General features: G+C 39.7%; 1 protein-coding gene across 1 annotated transcript; it reads left to right on the top strand.

Annotated features, from left to right (window-relative positions):
- The first annotated feature begins 455 nt into the window (after window positions 1–455).
- lg8h10orf90 (linkage group 8 C10orf90 homolog) lies at window positions 456–16,254 on the top strand. Its single transcript, XM_085360883.1, has 10 exons — window positions 456–1,037; window positions 3,571–3,634; window positions 5,852–5,943; window positions 7,813–9,034; window positions 11,336–11,488; window positions 11,814–11,938; window positions 12,308–12,479; window positions 13,364–13,427; window positions 14,379–14,466; window positions 16,216–16,254. The coding sequence occupies exons 1-10, from the start codon at window positions 456–458 to the stop codon at window positions 16,252–16,254; spliced, it is 2,601 nt and encodes an 866-aa protein (XP_085217009.1).
- Window positions 16,255–16,622: the final 368 nt, after the last annotated feature.

Below are 16,622 nucleotides of genomic sequence, written 5' to 3'. Positions count from 1 at the left end.
AAACATTCCCTTATACTGCTACTTGCTGCTTGGGTGGAGACAGTACCCGCTAGCACCTACTTTATATCAACAAAGGCAGTGTTTACTTCCTAAACACTAAAGAGTGAGAAGAACTGGATTCAAGTGAAAAAGGACTGTACATCATTGACTGGTGAGTAACACCACCATCATGGAATGAAATTGATAATAACTGTTGTGAGTCTTATAACCTAAAATAATATATCTGAAACTCTAATTCTGAACATTGTTCTCATATGTTCTCAAAACAGGAACTGTGACAAAGATGACCTTGATCATTACTGTAACTGGTGATTCCTTGCAGTGCATTTCTAGGATGACTCTTGTCAAGAAGTTGGCTTGAGCCGGGAGTTTCTCATTAATACCTCCACAGTAAACGGCTTTTGTTGAGGAGCTGAAACTTGAGAGCTGTGAGTGGTAACCTAAGCTCCAGAGGGATGACTCTCCGTAGGCCAGCTGCCCACCTAAGGAGGACTCCAGGTTGGAGGAGATCAGGAGATGAGTCCTACTGGGAGAGCTTGATGTCAGAAGGGCCCGCTGTTTCTCATCCACCACGTGCACCGCGGCCCCAGAGCGCCATTGAAGGTGGCCAGCTGGACAGCTGGCTAGAGCACCTGCAGGCTATGCAGAGCAAACTTAAAGCCCCAGCTCATAATCAGGCTCGAGGGTTCAATGACCGAACAACATCCATGCCTGTTCTGAACAAAGAGCCAACTGGACGTGCTTGGAGACACACGGGTTTTCCCTCTTTCAGCAGGGTCTCATCTTCATGTGAGAGTTCAAGCCTATGTGACAGCTCGCTGGGCAGCCAGGAGTCCCTCCAGACTGGGGTTTTTTCACCTCCGGAGCGCAGAGGAAGCTGGGAGAGAGCCCATATCATGCAGGCTCCAGAAAAGGAACAAGCCGAACTTAGTTATCTTTCTCCAGTCAAAATTGGATGGCTGCCAATCCAAAGAAGAGTGATGATGGTTGCAGACACTTGCAACCAAAACCAATTTTTGGACCATGCTCCCGGCCATGTAAGACACATAACACCTGGTACAAAAAAAAAAACATTTGGCAATAGAATATTTTATGAAATTCTTTTATCTGCAGTTAAATTAGTGAGGACTGAAGAATGCAGAGAATTTGAGCAGTTGCACTCTGCACCTTTCTGGAAAACCAGTTAGAGTAACACAATTCTAAAACAAGCACTGGCAAAGATTTAGCTTGGATTTGGCTTTGGCAACATTTTGAATTGTGGGACTTTTGCATGTTAGTGTTGTGTATGCTCATGAAAGTGACGCTGCTTTGTGGCAGGCACTGTAGAGTAAAACACACAGAGTGCCACAGAGAGCCATTTGTAGTCAAGTCTCTGTTACCCAGGAAGAAGGCAGCGCTCTGGCATCCTTTGAAAACAGCTTACTCTGCAGGAACTCAGTGCATTCTCAAAAGGTTTACGACTCATTTGGAGCTATGTGCTCTGTGCCCAAAGAGAGAAGCAAGTCAATGTACAGAAATAATTTAATAGGAGCATCAGTAATCTGATAATATGGCTTTGAATTGATAAGTTGGTGTGCTGTAGAGATCTGACTGAACTGATGCATTAAGCAGATTCCTAGACTCCTGACTGATCAAAATGAGGTTGTTTATATTTTCAGTTGTTTCCACTCTAAAAAAAAAAAAAAAGCTCTGAATGATTGTGGTTAAAACTTAAAACTTTAAGGGAGATGTGCTTTATTTAAGAAAATAGATACTCTCATGGCTGTTGGTTGACTAACTTTGGTGCCAGTTAGACTGAAAACCAGAGGAATCAGCTAACCTGATATTGTCGGACAGACATGGACTAGCTATACCTTTTCCCTTTTCAGTCTTTCTGAGAAAACCTGTTAGCTAGAAGTTGGCTGCTGTGATAGCATCGTATTTACCATGCAGGTCTTAGTCAGTATACAAAAATAGACATAGCCTCTTTGACTGAAAACATAAGCAACTTTGGAAGTGCTTTAAACATGGATCCTTTCTAATGGCCACTGGAAGCAAATCTTTTGCTAATGAGAATAAATCTGGGAAGTTTATGGGGAAAACAGACCGTTTTTTTGATCATCTTCCCAGTAAATATATTCCCGTTGAGCTTATGGTGTCGTTTATTAGTTTGAAATCTTACTAAATATAACATGATGCACATTTTGAACATTTTGGCCACCATTAGCATCCAGAAGGACAATAAAGGTGGGTGTGCTTTAGAGCAGGTCTTCCTTGTTAGTGACACCTCACTTAAATTGTTAGTTAATATTAATCTCTGGCTTTCTTTTCATCTTCCTCCCATTGCCCCCCAACCAGGGATTTTCTCTCTACTATTGTAGGGTCTTTTCCTTACAATATAAAGTACCTTGAGGGGACTGCTGTTGTGATATAAATCAAACTGAACTGAACTACCCTATCAAAGTGCAGACAGATTAAAATCCACCTGACATAACATCTCTTTTGGAAAAGCTAAGATGCTAGCAGCCAAAACACTTCAAAAATGGGGCTTTGCCTTTTCCCACTCTTTTGAATGTATCAAACACTGACCGAAAAAAAAATCTGTACTCCTAGACCAGTGGTTCTCAAAGTGTGTGGTGCGGCCCACTGGTGGGGCACAGAGTTCTTAAAGGTGGGGGGGCAAGTTACCTGGCAGAAAGGTCATGCGGAACTAATGTTTAGCATCGGAATCACTTTTATGGCAGAACAGAGAAATTTGCGGCAGTTATGTTACTAATATGCGGATCCGCTGAAAAGCTGCAGCTGCATGTGTAAGTCGCCAGCTGCAATAAAGAAGTGTACTAAAAAGTGCGTGCATGTGGTCGGGTCTGTCATGCATGCATGTCATTTACAGTGGTGCCGATACCCAGGACTGGGTCACTTGAGACCCGACCAATGTTCGCACTTTTCAGTACACTTCTTTATTGTAGCTTTTCAGGTACATCCTACACACATCAACAACAACAGGACCTAGTTCATTCTGTTTTAAGCCGGCGAGGCGTGATTGGGGATGCCGCTCAGGTGCGTCCGCTTCCCCGCAGCCGCAGCACAGACCACGCCCCGCCACAGCTCTGCAGTCAAAAACAGGCTCGCTGCAGCCACTAAGAGTGAATAGTATTAAACTCTCACTAAATTATATATTTTTCATCTCAAGTTCACACTTTTCTGGATTACTTTTTTTATAAGACTAAAACTGAACTTTATTTTTCCATGTTGGCAATTTTCACATTCTGTTTAACTTGTTCCATTTTTGCAGAACTGGTGCAAACTAATGAAGCAGTCTAATGACAAAAGTTACAAATAGTTGTTTGAAATGAAAGTTGTTGGTTTAAAACAAAAAATACTGAAGGATTCATTGGGAATGAGTTTATTATCTAAATAAAGTTGCTGCTAGGCTTTTCTGTCATTGTTTTGTTTAGATGGGGCTGAAAATATTTCTTCGTGCCATGTGGGGAATGATGTAAAAAGTTTGAGAACCACTGTCCAAGACGGTTATTACTAATGTAATAGTAGTTTTTTGTAATTTCTCTGCCACACTCTTTCTTTTTCCAGCTGAAACTGAAACAACCCATCACTCCAACATTTCAGAAGAATCAAGCAACACCTAAGGCACAGAGTACGTATGCAATTTGCCACTTGTATAACAGATGGGCTTTCAGCTGAGTGTAGTAAAACAAAATTCAGTTATGCAAATCTATACATTATGCAAGTGTTATAACTGAAAACCATACATAAAATAAAAGATTTAAAAAATGTAAAGAGTAGGCTATTTGTCTGTCACCAAGAAACGTAATTAATGGCATAATAAATATGGTCATAGGGTAACTATAGGGGCTGGGTTAGCTAGGAGGAGAACAAGAGCTTATTTCAGGGCTGACTTGCCACACAGTTTACTTGCCTGTAATCAGCTCCTTGCAGCAGTGTTGCCCCTGTCCTTTTTCAAATGTTCCACACCGACTGGCTGGATGATCACTTTAAACGACATCTTCTAAAACAAAGTCAATTTCAAGAACAACTGATCGTGACTGTTGTGCCACGGTGTTCTGGCAGTATTGCAGGCAAAGGAAATGGGCACTATTAGGCCTGAAAAGCTGATGAAAAAGAGGTAGGGGCTGGCATGGAAACGAAAGGGCAGAAAGATAAGACTGAGAGATGCTGACTGACTGGAAAAGTGGCCGTGTTAATCTTTGAGCATGACATCTAGCTCCATCTGGATTTGATCTGAGGTTTGATCTTTCAGCCTTGTTCTTGTTTATACATAGATTATCCTGACAGGGCTCAGGCTCAGAAATCAAAGTAATCCATTCATGACTTCGATAGACAGCATATTTTCAAAGATAAGTAAACCTCATTAATATCTTATAAAGGCCTAATTAAGCTGTGCCGATTAAGGTGGCATGACATTTTGTATTTTTTATTATTAACCATTTTCAAATAGTCTTTGATATAGGTTAGACTGCCTTTTCACAATCCAGCTGTTATTTACCGTTTAGTTATAATTTCTGTGCAACACATACTTTTTCTAGAAAAACTGCATTTAACACATGGCTTTTCCCAAGGTTTTCTGAAAACAATAATAATTACCTCTCAATTAAATAATCCGTAAATATAGTTCAGTTGAACAAAATAATAAATAGTCAGGTGCACACAATGGCTGAACTCAACATCAATCACCACCAGTGAGTTGAAACAGGAAACAACTATCTCTATGAAGGTCTGCATCCAAATTTGTTTTATTGCTAGTCACTTTTGCTCAGCCGCCAGTGGATTTAAGTACACAATTTCACACCTGAAACCAAATGAATTTTAAATCGCAGTTATTCCAATAAGAATCAACTCAGTTGCGCCGGAACTAGAAAATGTATTTCTCGTTATTTTCTCTCTCTCTTTCTGGTTGTTGCTGACAACAGAACAAGCAGAAATAGTTTTAATCAGAGCTGAGGTCTCATTGCAGACATTTAGTGCCCTCTGCCTCCATAAAAGTCACATTTAACAAACTTGAAATGGTCTGGTGTTAATGAGCAAATGATAATAAAAATTGGATTGTGTGCTTCAAGGGCCTTCGTGTTTGGACAGGGTGGTTAATTTTCACCCTGCTCACACTTACTTTTTCGATAAAACTCATGAGGATGATGAATAAATTGGGAGGGCGGGAACTCCAGATGGGTATTTGCCATATGGCCTTGCTTCTTTATTTTCCTCTGGGATATTAAGGTCAGCTGTTGATTCAGGGAAATGGCAATTTGAGCTCAGCTAGTAGAGGTAATGAGAGAAGCTTTTCAGGGTGTTGGGGTGGGGGCTTTCTACAGACAGAAAAAAGCTATGTTACGATTAAAGCAGGTGAAAGGAGGCGTTAGAAGGGCCAAAGTCCTTTAGGAAGTCGGAAGACATTTGTCTTTAGGTCTTGTTTGCAAAGCTCTGCAATTTTCACCTGCGCTCTCATTTTCTCCCTCAAACGGAAAAAAAAGAAGAAACCCAATACAGATTACACGCACAAGGGTTATCCCAAAGTGAGAGCATGTTACCATGGTAACAGCAGCAGGTGGAAACGCAGTCAGGGTGGCAGTCAGGGCTGAGAGGCAGACCAGTCAAGTTGCTGTGTCTCCTGGGTAAGGAGACAAGTGACTCTGGGGTGGTGCTAAATTCACTTTGCTGTGCCAGTGTCAATTATTGACAGTGTCAACATTGCTCTACAGTCACAGGAATGGATGACTTGCATGTTTGTGTGTGGCAAAGACAGAGAAAGAGAGAGAGAGTGCGGGCAAGTTAGGACGTGAGAGTATGTGTTGCAGAGACTGTGACAGTGGATCATTTGTTTTGCCTTCATACACAGATGCAGAGGTGGAGAGAAGTCACGTCGCTGCCACTGCTCTGGGTATGAAGACGTGGCAGACACCTGATCAAGGCGCTCCTGTTATTAAACAGGTAACTGATAGCAGGTTTTGAAATATAAAGTACCACATAGGTTAGGAGACAGTTTTACAAAGGAAGGATATGATGATGATTGTTATTATTGGGCCCATTTATGGCTGGAGATGCAAGGTATTTCTTTTTATATAATGAAGTTTTGTTGTTGTTGTTATCATGCTCACATTTGCTCTTTTGCTTAAACCAGAATCTCCCATTTCTAACCAGGATTGGCTATATACAAACAGCAATGTGTGTGTGGGTATATATATATATATATATATATATATATATATATATATATATATATATATATATATATATATATATATATATATAGAGAGAGAGAGAGAGAGAGAGAGAGAGAGAGATAGATAGATATTGTTGTTGTTGTTTTTTAACCTTTATTTAACCAGGAAGTATCTCTCGCAAGATCTCTTGCAAGACTGTACTAGGCCTGACATATAAGAGAAATAACATTTTTACATAAATAACATTTTTTTCTAATGGCAGGAGAAACTAGATTATAGAATTAATCCCTTAAAGGATTTCTAAAGCTAATTTATTGAACTAGAGCTTAAAAACAGACAAATAAATGGAACAGTGGAAGGAGAGAGAAAGAGAGAGAGAGAAATGGTTGCAGTCTACAAATAGTATCTGACTTGATCAAGACAAAGTTAAGAATGAATGTCATGAAGTGATCTCTTTGTTCTATGGATCTATAAAGTTGTGCTAGATGCTTTTTCTTTCTGGCAAATTGTTTTGTTTTTCCTTAAAATTCAGCCATAGAGTGCAATCGCTATAGTCACTTCAAATCAGGTAAAAACTCCCCAACATTGTAGATAATAATCCTGTGGCACAACAAACCCCTATGAGAAACCACTTGCCAACAGTGAGGAGAAATAAAAACTTCCTTTCAGCAGAAATTTCTGGCTGCTGAAGCCACAAGTTATTGCTAAACCAGACTCTGGGAAGGTGTCATCTGCTGTGACTAGTTAGAGTGAGGGGGAAGCAAAGAAAAAAATGAAATCCAAAGATACAACAAACAATATAGGTAGAAACAGTCAGCAGGTTGTTTAGGCCCATAACAACAAATCAGGAACATGAAGCTGTGGATTCAGTTAAACCTGCAGAAAATACAGGAAGGGAAAGAACACAGAGGACAAAAGCACATACTACAGAAGAGAGAAGGCACAGTAATGTCATAAGGAAACCAAGGTTAACACAGTTTAACAGGTAGTCTTTACAAACACAGCACAAAATCATGGTCAAAGCAGTGGTGTGGACTTCCTTAAAAGAAAACTGAAATGGCTAAACTCCTTTATGGTTTATGCACCTTTGATAAACGAGGGAGATATGTCTTATCATTTAAAAGAGGGACATATCAGTGTTTCTCCATGCTCCATAAACACCATCAGAATGCTCCAGCCTAAGGACCAGAATCTTTGCTTTTCACCTGTTGAGGATAGAGTCTCATTGTTATTCTGTGAGGGATAAGTCACGCTGTGTGCTGGCTTTGCCTGCTGCTGCTTCCATTGCCACTGGGGCATTTAGTGTGTCAAGCATGGGGAGAGTCATCTGACTAAAGAACAAACAGCAAAGCCCTGAAGAAAGACAAGACAGTTGACCTGTTGTTGAAATGTAATATTAGAAAGATGTCATGTTGTCAATATTTTATGCCAAGTTATGTTTCATTTTCTCCATATGCCACTTAAAAGCAGCAGCACAGACTGAATGTAGATGAATGTGAAGCACGTGTTTTAATGTGTTGATTTATGACAAATCATTAACCATAAGACATCATCAACAACAGTAGGGTAGGACTGGGTTTTCATATATAATTAAAAAATGTTATCACATAAAATCTCATTTGTCCACACGCTGTAGGTGCCAGAAAAGCCTAGCTTTCCTGCTAATGAAGGGGACAGACCTGTCGGCTGGCAAGCTCTGATAAGGGGCTGGAATACCAACAGGGTGTCAGCTTTCCCTGGAGGCAGTAAGACCATTGAGCTCCCCACAGGGACCAACTCAGACCCTAATAGGAAATCCCTTTTGATGAAAACAGCCAGCACAGAGGCCCTCAGGCATCCTCTGCTGAATCGCACAACTTCTGCAACAGGCTATAGTCCGCAACCTTCAGACATACAGACAAACTCCGCTGTGGGAATCTTCATCCCTCAAAACAAACCTGGCTTCTCCTCCATCACCATCTCCTCCAGAAAAGTGAGCAGAACAGCTAGTCTACCTGGCTCTGATACCAGCAACCACTCTTCCCAGTCACGTGAGTCTCCTTCTCCACGCAACAGCTTGGACCACCAGCCCATGGACCCAAACTCCAGGCATTTAACAGTGCAACGGAAAGCCACTATAGTCAAAGTAACAGAGAAAAGGGTGATTTCAAGTCCTGTATCAAACACAAACACAGCACGGACACCACCGGGAAGCAATGGTCTGGACACAGTGGTCCACAGAAGGAAGGCCACCATCATCAAAGTGACAGAACACAGAGAAAGCTACAGTCCAGGCAGACTGAGGGCCAAACACCCAGAGTATAGACACAGCTATAGTGAGGGAACATATATGGGCAACAACACATGGAGTCAGGAAAATCATTCACAAAATAATGAACAACCTTCTTATCGTCATCTGAATTTTATCCCAAACTCTGCAGCACCAAATACATATACTTCAGATCCAGAGAAAAATGGCTCGCGGCACAGATCCACACTGAGCCTTTTCCTAAACAACCCTCCTGGTGTAGCAGCACCCACATCCTCAGAGATTTCTCCAAAGCCTGTTGGACAGCGATCGGGGAGGCTGCACAGACCACTGAGCTGGTATGGCAATGTGATTGGACACACTGAGACAAGCAAGGAGAATTTGACACAACCATCTGCCAGGAAATGGAGCGCTGGACTTCCAAAAGAAACTGATGTCAACCCTTTGAACTCGGACAATAGTTTCATCAGTCCTGGAAAAGCAGTGAAAAGACCAGGTCAGCTTGTGGCAGAGACACTCAAGTCAAAGGCCGGTGAAAAAGAAAGATTGCCTCTACCAAGAAGCACTTTGCAGGCAGAGTCCTCCAGTCTGACTCTCATCAAGGCCCCGGGTAGGTTTCTCTGTCCCACTTTGGGAGCCTTCTTGTCAGCACACATACTCCCTCAGTCTCTGATCTCCATTTTCAAAGGATGGCAATGTCTAAATATGCACTTCCTTTGTGCCATTTGTGTGTTCTAGCTTGAAGTTATTACACACCCGCCTAGGTTTGATACAGTCTTTCACTTTTGATGTTTTATAGGCATTATTAGATTGCAATGATATTACGTCTTGATCTGCTGACACGAGCCCAATTGTCACTCACGGAAGATGTCTTCGCCTGTGTCGAGCAACATCAGCTAGACGCAAAGGTGCCCATCAGCACCTAGATATGCATTCTCATTTTCACCTTTTTTTCATTTTCCCACGCAGGCCTTTGCATGCATAATCTATTCCTGCCCCCTTTTCACTGGCAGCACAGGGAAGGAAGGGAAATCACAAGCTGCTAAACATGGTGAAAATGAGGTATTAGAATGTGTTAGAATCTGGTTTGGCGTTAAAGCCCTGCAATGCAGCAGTTCTATTTGTATGTGTTTCTTTGCGCTAATCAGGTTGTGATCGGGCCATCTGGGTGCCCAAAATAAGTCTTAAAAGTTTTCTGCTTACTTTAAAATAGATCTAACATGCATTTTCTCACCTTCTGTCATATTTACAGTTTTGTGCAATAGTCTTATGCCATCACCGTTTCTTTATATGCTCAGAAAATAGGAAATAGGTGCAGTGACTTTTTGACAACATACATGGAAAAAAGGATGTAAGGCAAAAAGAGAGTCTGTAAAATTGTAACAAGCCTGAAAGCCAATATGTCGTATGACTACTTTTATTCTTCAGCACAGCCTGAACTCTCTCAGACAAGCTTTCTTGTCATTTCTTTAAGTGGTCTTCTGGAAGAGTTTTCTGCAAGGCTTCTTGAAGGGCATTCAAAGATCTTCTTTGGATATTGGCCGCATTTTGTTCTGTTACCTGTCAAGATTAGAGATGGGAATCCATAAGAATTTAGGGATTCTGATTCCATTATTGATATCACTTATCAATGCGATTCCTTATTAATTTTCTTATCGATTCTCGTTGGGATCTCACTGGCTCCAAGTAACCACCATTGCTAAGCAGCAATAAATAAATTACATTCATGCAAATTAATTGCATGCTGTGGGTCCAATGTTTGTGCATGTTTGTTGAAGTATTTCCCCTCTTTGTTGTGATCAGTGTCAGGAGTCGTTATTCAAAAACGTAATTACACATACTTAAAAGTAATGCAGTACGTTTTAGGGTAGCAGCACTTCAGGAATATCTTGTTGTTGCAAAAAATAATATTTTATGCCAGTCAAACTGTGTTATCATTGTCATTTTTCATAGCTTCAGCAAACAAAGGAGAAATACTGTGTTTTTGACAGGCTGCCTGCCAGTGACAAATTGCCTAAAGATCCTATTCAAAATTAATTCTTTGCTAAGTTGTCTGTTATGTGTAGACACAACACTGGTTTATCCATTGAGTTATGTGTATTTTTTAATCCTTGAATGATTAATAGATCAATTTTAAGTGACTTAACAAACAAAAAAAAAAGCAAAAAAAACCCCACAAGGACTGGACTGAAAGTGAGTGAAGAGCAGTCAATGTCAAAAGAAAAACATTTGAAAGAACTATTGTGCAAGGCCACTTTAAAAAGATTACAAGAAAACTCTGGCTTCTCAGAGTTTTAAGATAAAGAAATGATTGGTGGGTCAATACTTTTACACAGTGCTGTATGCACACAGAGAGATGGATACTACTACTAGATAAATATTGCCACTAAAGTTTTGAATAATGAAGCTAAAGTTGTTACAAGTAATCTATACGAGCCAAAAGCTTTGTCCTCACACTGATTCTAATTCCTTTCTGCCTGTAGCATTATATTAGATCCAAAAAATATTCTTGGTAAAAAAGCAAATAAGTGTATTTTCCAAAAATCTCAAAATTTCAAGTTAAGTCTTCACAGTGTGCAGTTGTTAAAAGACTCAGCTGAAGCTATCTTTTGGAAAATCTGAATATCCAGGTGAATAAGTAAGAAGATCAGGGAGTCTTCTGCTGAGCAACTGTGTTTCTTGATTCATGATGTCTTTTCTCTGTGTGAAATTATTAATTATTCTTTAATCACATTCATTAAGAGTGTCATCAATTAATTACAAGGCCCTAGGCAACATAATTTAAATTCAACGTTTGTTACAGTCAACCACCAAATGAGGCAGGATATTATACAGGAATGATAGCTCCGAAACAGCCACTGTCAATGTTTTACTCACTCTTCAGTTACATCAAAGCCCTTTTGGATTTCAGATCCCCACTCCCAACAGTCTCCAGAGGAAGTGACTGCCCTGAATGCGGCTGCGATCATAGCAAATATCAAACTCCAAAGACAACTTAGTAAGGAGAAAAAACCAAGTGGCGATTCTGAAACGGATTCCACTGCATCACCCCAGGGAAATTCTGGTATTATTACTTCTCTCTTCCTCTAATTATATATATATATACTCATAATACTCACTGTATAAAGCATTTATCTTCATTACAATAAAGTAAAACTATTGGTGGTTCAACATTTTCCCCCCACACCTATACATCCTTAATTTTATCAATACTAATATGGTAAAATTCCTTGACTTATACATACTATGCCAACCTGGTTCATTCCAGTAATTAATATGTCATGGAGACCCAGGGGGCTCCTGAGGAACTGTGCATTGCAGTCAGGCATGTGAAGCTAAGCCATGTGTACATGAAAACCCAAAGTAGTTGATTTCCTCTGTCTTGATAGTGACAGATGAGGGAGAGCGTGCAAAGCAGCATCCTAATCACAGCCGACGCCTCAACCGGCCTCATGCTGAATTTGTTCCACTGAGTCTAGATGCTGAACAGTCATCTGAAGCTGTTTCTCTTCAGGTGAGTTTATTTTCTGTGCTAATAAAACAATTTTGAGAAATTGATTTCATTTTCTAAATAAAAAGTCCAGAGCCACAGTGTAACCAGCCAGAGTAACTTTCCTCTCCTAAGAGTTTTTGTTTTAGGTTTACAGAACTCACAAGGCAAAACTAGCCAGTGTTTTCTTATAAAGGTTCCAAAAACAATATAAAGAAACCACTGTAATACAATTCAATATCAACAAAAAAGAATGACATATTTATACTGGCTTTAGGGTTTTTTTTTCCACGACATGCCTCACCGTGTATGCTCAGGTGCACGGGGAGTTTGAAACAAGGGTTGTGCTTAAATGTTTTCTCAAGAAGAGCAATGTATTTGTGGTTTTGGCAGGACGCGTTGCAGAGGTCTAGACCAGACTTCATTAGTCGTTCCCAAGGTAGAGTGCGAGAGCTGGAGCGAAAGGCACAGGAGAGAAGGAAACTGTCAAATTCAGTAGGCCCACAGTTGGAGAAGGCACCCAGGCAGAGGAGAGCTCTCAGCACTGGGTCTACCTCTCTGAACGGTAATGCACTAGCAGCCAGCCTCACTTCTTGTCTCCAGTGTACTGTCCATTGTTTCTGTGCAGCTGCAGTGGCTTTTTGCCACACGACTAATCATACACGGATACAGATTTAGACAAAAAAGGGGGGCAAAGGGGTGTTTGTCAGTCAGTGCTGTTTTTCTGAATTCGTGAAAATATTTCTTTTCTAATTAAAGTTAATAATAATATCTACAAATATTTCCAAATCCACTACAATCAACAACAACCAGCAAATATTACATTAAGATTTTGCAGTAGCTTCTTCAGGAATTATTTAATTGAAATTATGAAATGAAAAACCTGGATAAGTACGTTTAATAACATAGATAAAATGTTAAAGTAGCTTCATGCATCTTATGGATTACATAACAGACTGATATCCTAAAGTAAATCACCCTGATACACTTTATTACATTTTCTTTTCTTTTGAATGTAGTTAAAGATTTTGGAAACAGAAAGTGGCACACCTGGTGAAACTTTGACTAAATATAATAAAAGCAACCTGAAGTAAGATGTTAAATAAATGGTTTTAAAGACTTAGCAGAGATTTTATGGCTCTCTCTGCCCTCTACAGGCTACAACAGAAAGGTGCACCAATGTCAAAATACCAGCTGAGAAATCAAAATGATCAGTGGTGTAATTACAAATGCCCTGCAGAATTTGACAGGTGCAAATGTGATGGTGCAAAGTGCCTTAAGAAACAAAAAGAGAAGGTTACATACTTTTTAAAAAAAGATAATCTTATATGTTCAAATTCAATGTGACATTTTTTATGTTCAAACAAAAAGGAAGTGTTTTGTCTATTCCAACTTGTGTAAAAGAAAGACTGACTGCAATGCTTTGCCCTTGTGTGTGTGTGTTTCTAGGTAACCTTTTCACTCACAGAGAAAGAGCATTTTCTAGGAAAGACATGCAGCCCAGATCCAAGCTGTGAGCGCCATCTATGTTTTTACTTTGGCTCACTATCAGATGCTTTTACTTTTTAGGCTTGTATCACTCCTGCATTTTGAGCATTTTTTCCTTAGGCTTTGTCTTATTTTCCTGGCAAACTCACAAAAAATTAACAAGCTGACATAGTTATATACATAAATACTGAGCAGATGTTTTTGCACCACCCCTTTTTCATTTATATATGTATATATATTTCTGCTGAGCCACTTAACAGTGACCTATGAATCACTGAAGCTTCAAGGTATACCTTCGAGGAATAAACCAGTGTCGACACATAAGAGCCAACTTAGCCAACCAATTTTGAATTGTGTCTTGAAGCACTTTGTTACTAAAAGCCTGTGGAGGCTCTGGCTGGCAGGCAGTGCTTTTAGGTTGGGAATCTTGTCAAATTATGTCATCCCACTAAATTTTGATCCAAAAAACCAATACCATCTGTAAAGCGTCTCATTAGAAACAGCTTCATTTTCAGGATGACAATGATCTTAAACACACTGCTAATGCAGTAAAGGTTGGCAGTCTGTGGCAGGGTCAAAACAGAGCAACAGACAACCATTCGCACCTTTGACCAGTTTAGAATCACAATTAACCTTACCCCACTAACTGTATATTTGGACTGTGGGAAGCCAGAATACCCGCATATAAGTGTGACCCCCCCACAGGGACACATTTAAACTCCACGCAGAAAAGTTCTGGACAGATGTTGGATTCAAACCCAGAGTGCTAACCACTATGCTATTGTGCTGCCAATGTGGCACATGTTTGTGTAAATCTTCAATAAAATTTCCGATTTTGCTACCAAATAATGACGAAATAAGGGGTGGCTCAAGACTTTTGCACAGTAATATAGTTCCTAATAAATGTTTTAGGTTTTTTTTTTTTTTTGAGAACCGCAGATTCCAGATCTAAAACACCATTTTTATTTTTGTACAGGACACCTGCAGATCTCAAGAGACAAAAAGAAGAAGAAAGGAGGGAGGTCAGTTTGAACAACAGATATCGAGCTGAGCTTTACAAAAAGGTAAATCCTCTACCTATTTTTCACAAAACAATCACAAATGAATCTATCAATTAAAAAAAATGTTTAAAAATCAAAGTGACTTGATTTCTGTTCAGGAACGCAAGAGAATAAATGTAATTTGACATCTTAACCAAAAAATAACAACTTGCTTTACTTTTTTCTGCTTTTTTGTAAAACAGTACATTTTAAAGTTTGTGGATAACAACAATAGGCAAATAAAAGATGATCAGTTAATGAGACAACTCCACCTAACATGAGTTTAAACCATCTAATTCTAGTTGTCATCTCATTAAATATCAGCACCAGACGTTGTTACAAACACATATTTAGGTAGAACTTACGTCATCAAATCATTGAACATGGAGAATAAAGCAAATAACTCCTGTCTGGTAGTTATCTGCCCGAGACACTGAACAGAACATTAATAGCATGTATGACCCACAGGCAATTGAGCAAGTAATAACACACCTTTCCCTTACAGCTCAATTAAACCTTGGAAAGAGTGAAACATTTTTGCAGTAATGACAAACACTTAAGGGTTTCTATGTTAATAATGCACCCTTGTCTCTCTTCAGAACGATGCCGCTGTTGAAAATAATGCAGTAAAGTGGGCACGTAATCCATTATAATTAGCTGAAAAAAATGGATTTGAGTGGGTCGCACGAGGCTGAGTTTAAAGGACTTTTTTGATGCAAATATCAGGGGGCATATCACATTGTGGGGCCCTAATATCAAATTATAACAGATAAAAAGACCCACAGTTACTGATAAGGTTTGTCATTTGCTTTTGGAGGTCTGGACAATGTTTTGGTTTGTTTTGAAGTAGAAAATTACACTTTAGTTATTGCATGATCCACCAAATATTCAGTGTTGCAATAAAAATCCAGCTATAGGGAGAAATATCTACTTTTAAATGGTTTACCTTTCAATTTTATACAGTTTTTAGAGCACTAGCTTCAAGCATGTAGCAATGTAAAAAATTCTTTACATAATTAAATGTCTGCTCTGATTGTTTACAGCGAGACCTACAATAGACTGACTTTTTACGCCATTGCATGATTACTTAAACTTTCCTTTACACTTATTTTCCACTAGAGGGCGATGCTGCCTAACTTTTCTATTTTCTTGCACGCCTGCAAAAGGTTCCGTGAGAAAACCCGATCTTAAAAAACGCACTTCAGAGGCATATTTGTCATGTTTAGCGATTGCTAGCGAGCATTCCTTTTTTGCCATTTTATAGTCAATAATTCTGACCTTCTATAGAAGTGAGTTTGATTTAGAGGAACTGTAGTCTCTCTTTCTCACCCTGCACCCCACACCCTGCCTCTCATTATGAAGAGAGACTGTGAACAGTCTCATTGTGCTGAGTGTATGAGCCCGTGTTCCTCATGAAACAAAAGGCCCTTTAGTGGCAGAGAAATCCACAGCGCAGTGCCACCATTCAGCCGAGCCTGCAGACAGAGTGGGTGCCCACACACAGCTGCTCCTCCTACACTGCTGCTGTGGCAGATAATGCAGGGAAGAAGGGCTATGATGCCAGAAGATCCAGCGGGTCTTGAAAAAGGAGCTGGAAAGCTTAACAGTTTGGGTGAGAGGGTGCCATGTACCAGGAATCGGTCCTGTTTCTGCACATGACCTCTGAAAATTAAGGAGCATGCTAGGAGACTTTTGTATGGACCAGATTGGTTGTCTGTATATAGCCTTTATTTTGTGATATGCGTCAGCCACTTGTGTGTTTTCTTGTTACAGAAACTGCTGGATCAACTTCTTCAAAGGAGCAACAACTAAACAACTGAACACATGGATGAAGATGTAGAGAAAGGCATAAAAGACTGAGACAGTGAACTTTGCCCTTTGTCAGTTTAGTTTATTATTTTTCTAGAACCTGTCTTCTTATGTGGATTAAAAACATATATTCTCATACAAAGTTTAAAAAAAAGACATTTAACCTTAATGCAAATTTATTGCACTTCCTGATCAAACAATATGTAGTAAGCAAAATCAGCATATCTCACTATGTGACCTTATCACAGATAAATCCAATTACATATTTGTTCATTCTTTTGCTCTTCTATGCAAATCTGGTAAGGATGTCTTTCTGTGCTTGCTTAAAACTGCTTGAAAAGCGAGCAGTGAACACACTCGGACACGGTCCT

Source organism: Diplotaxodon limnothrissa, linkage group LG8 (assembly GCF_057381915.1).
Source record: "Diplotaxodon limnothrissa isolate DT_005_m linkage group LG8, D_limnothrissa_male_GT1.1, whole genome shotgun sequence".
NCBI lineage: Eukaryota > Metazoa > Chordata > Actinopteri > Cichliformes > Cichlidae > Diplotaxodon > Diplotaxodon limnothrissa.
Note: the sequence above shows the minus strand (reverse complement) of the source record. Positions and strands in the feature narration are given on the sequence as shown.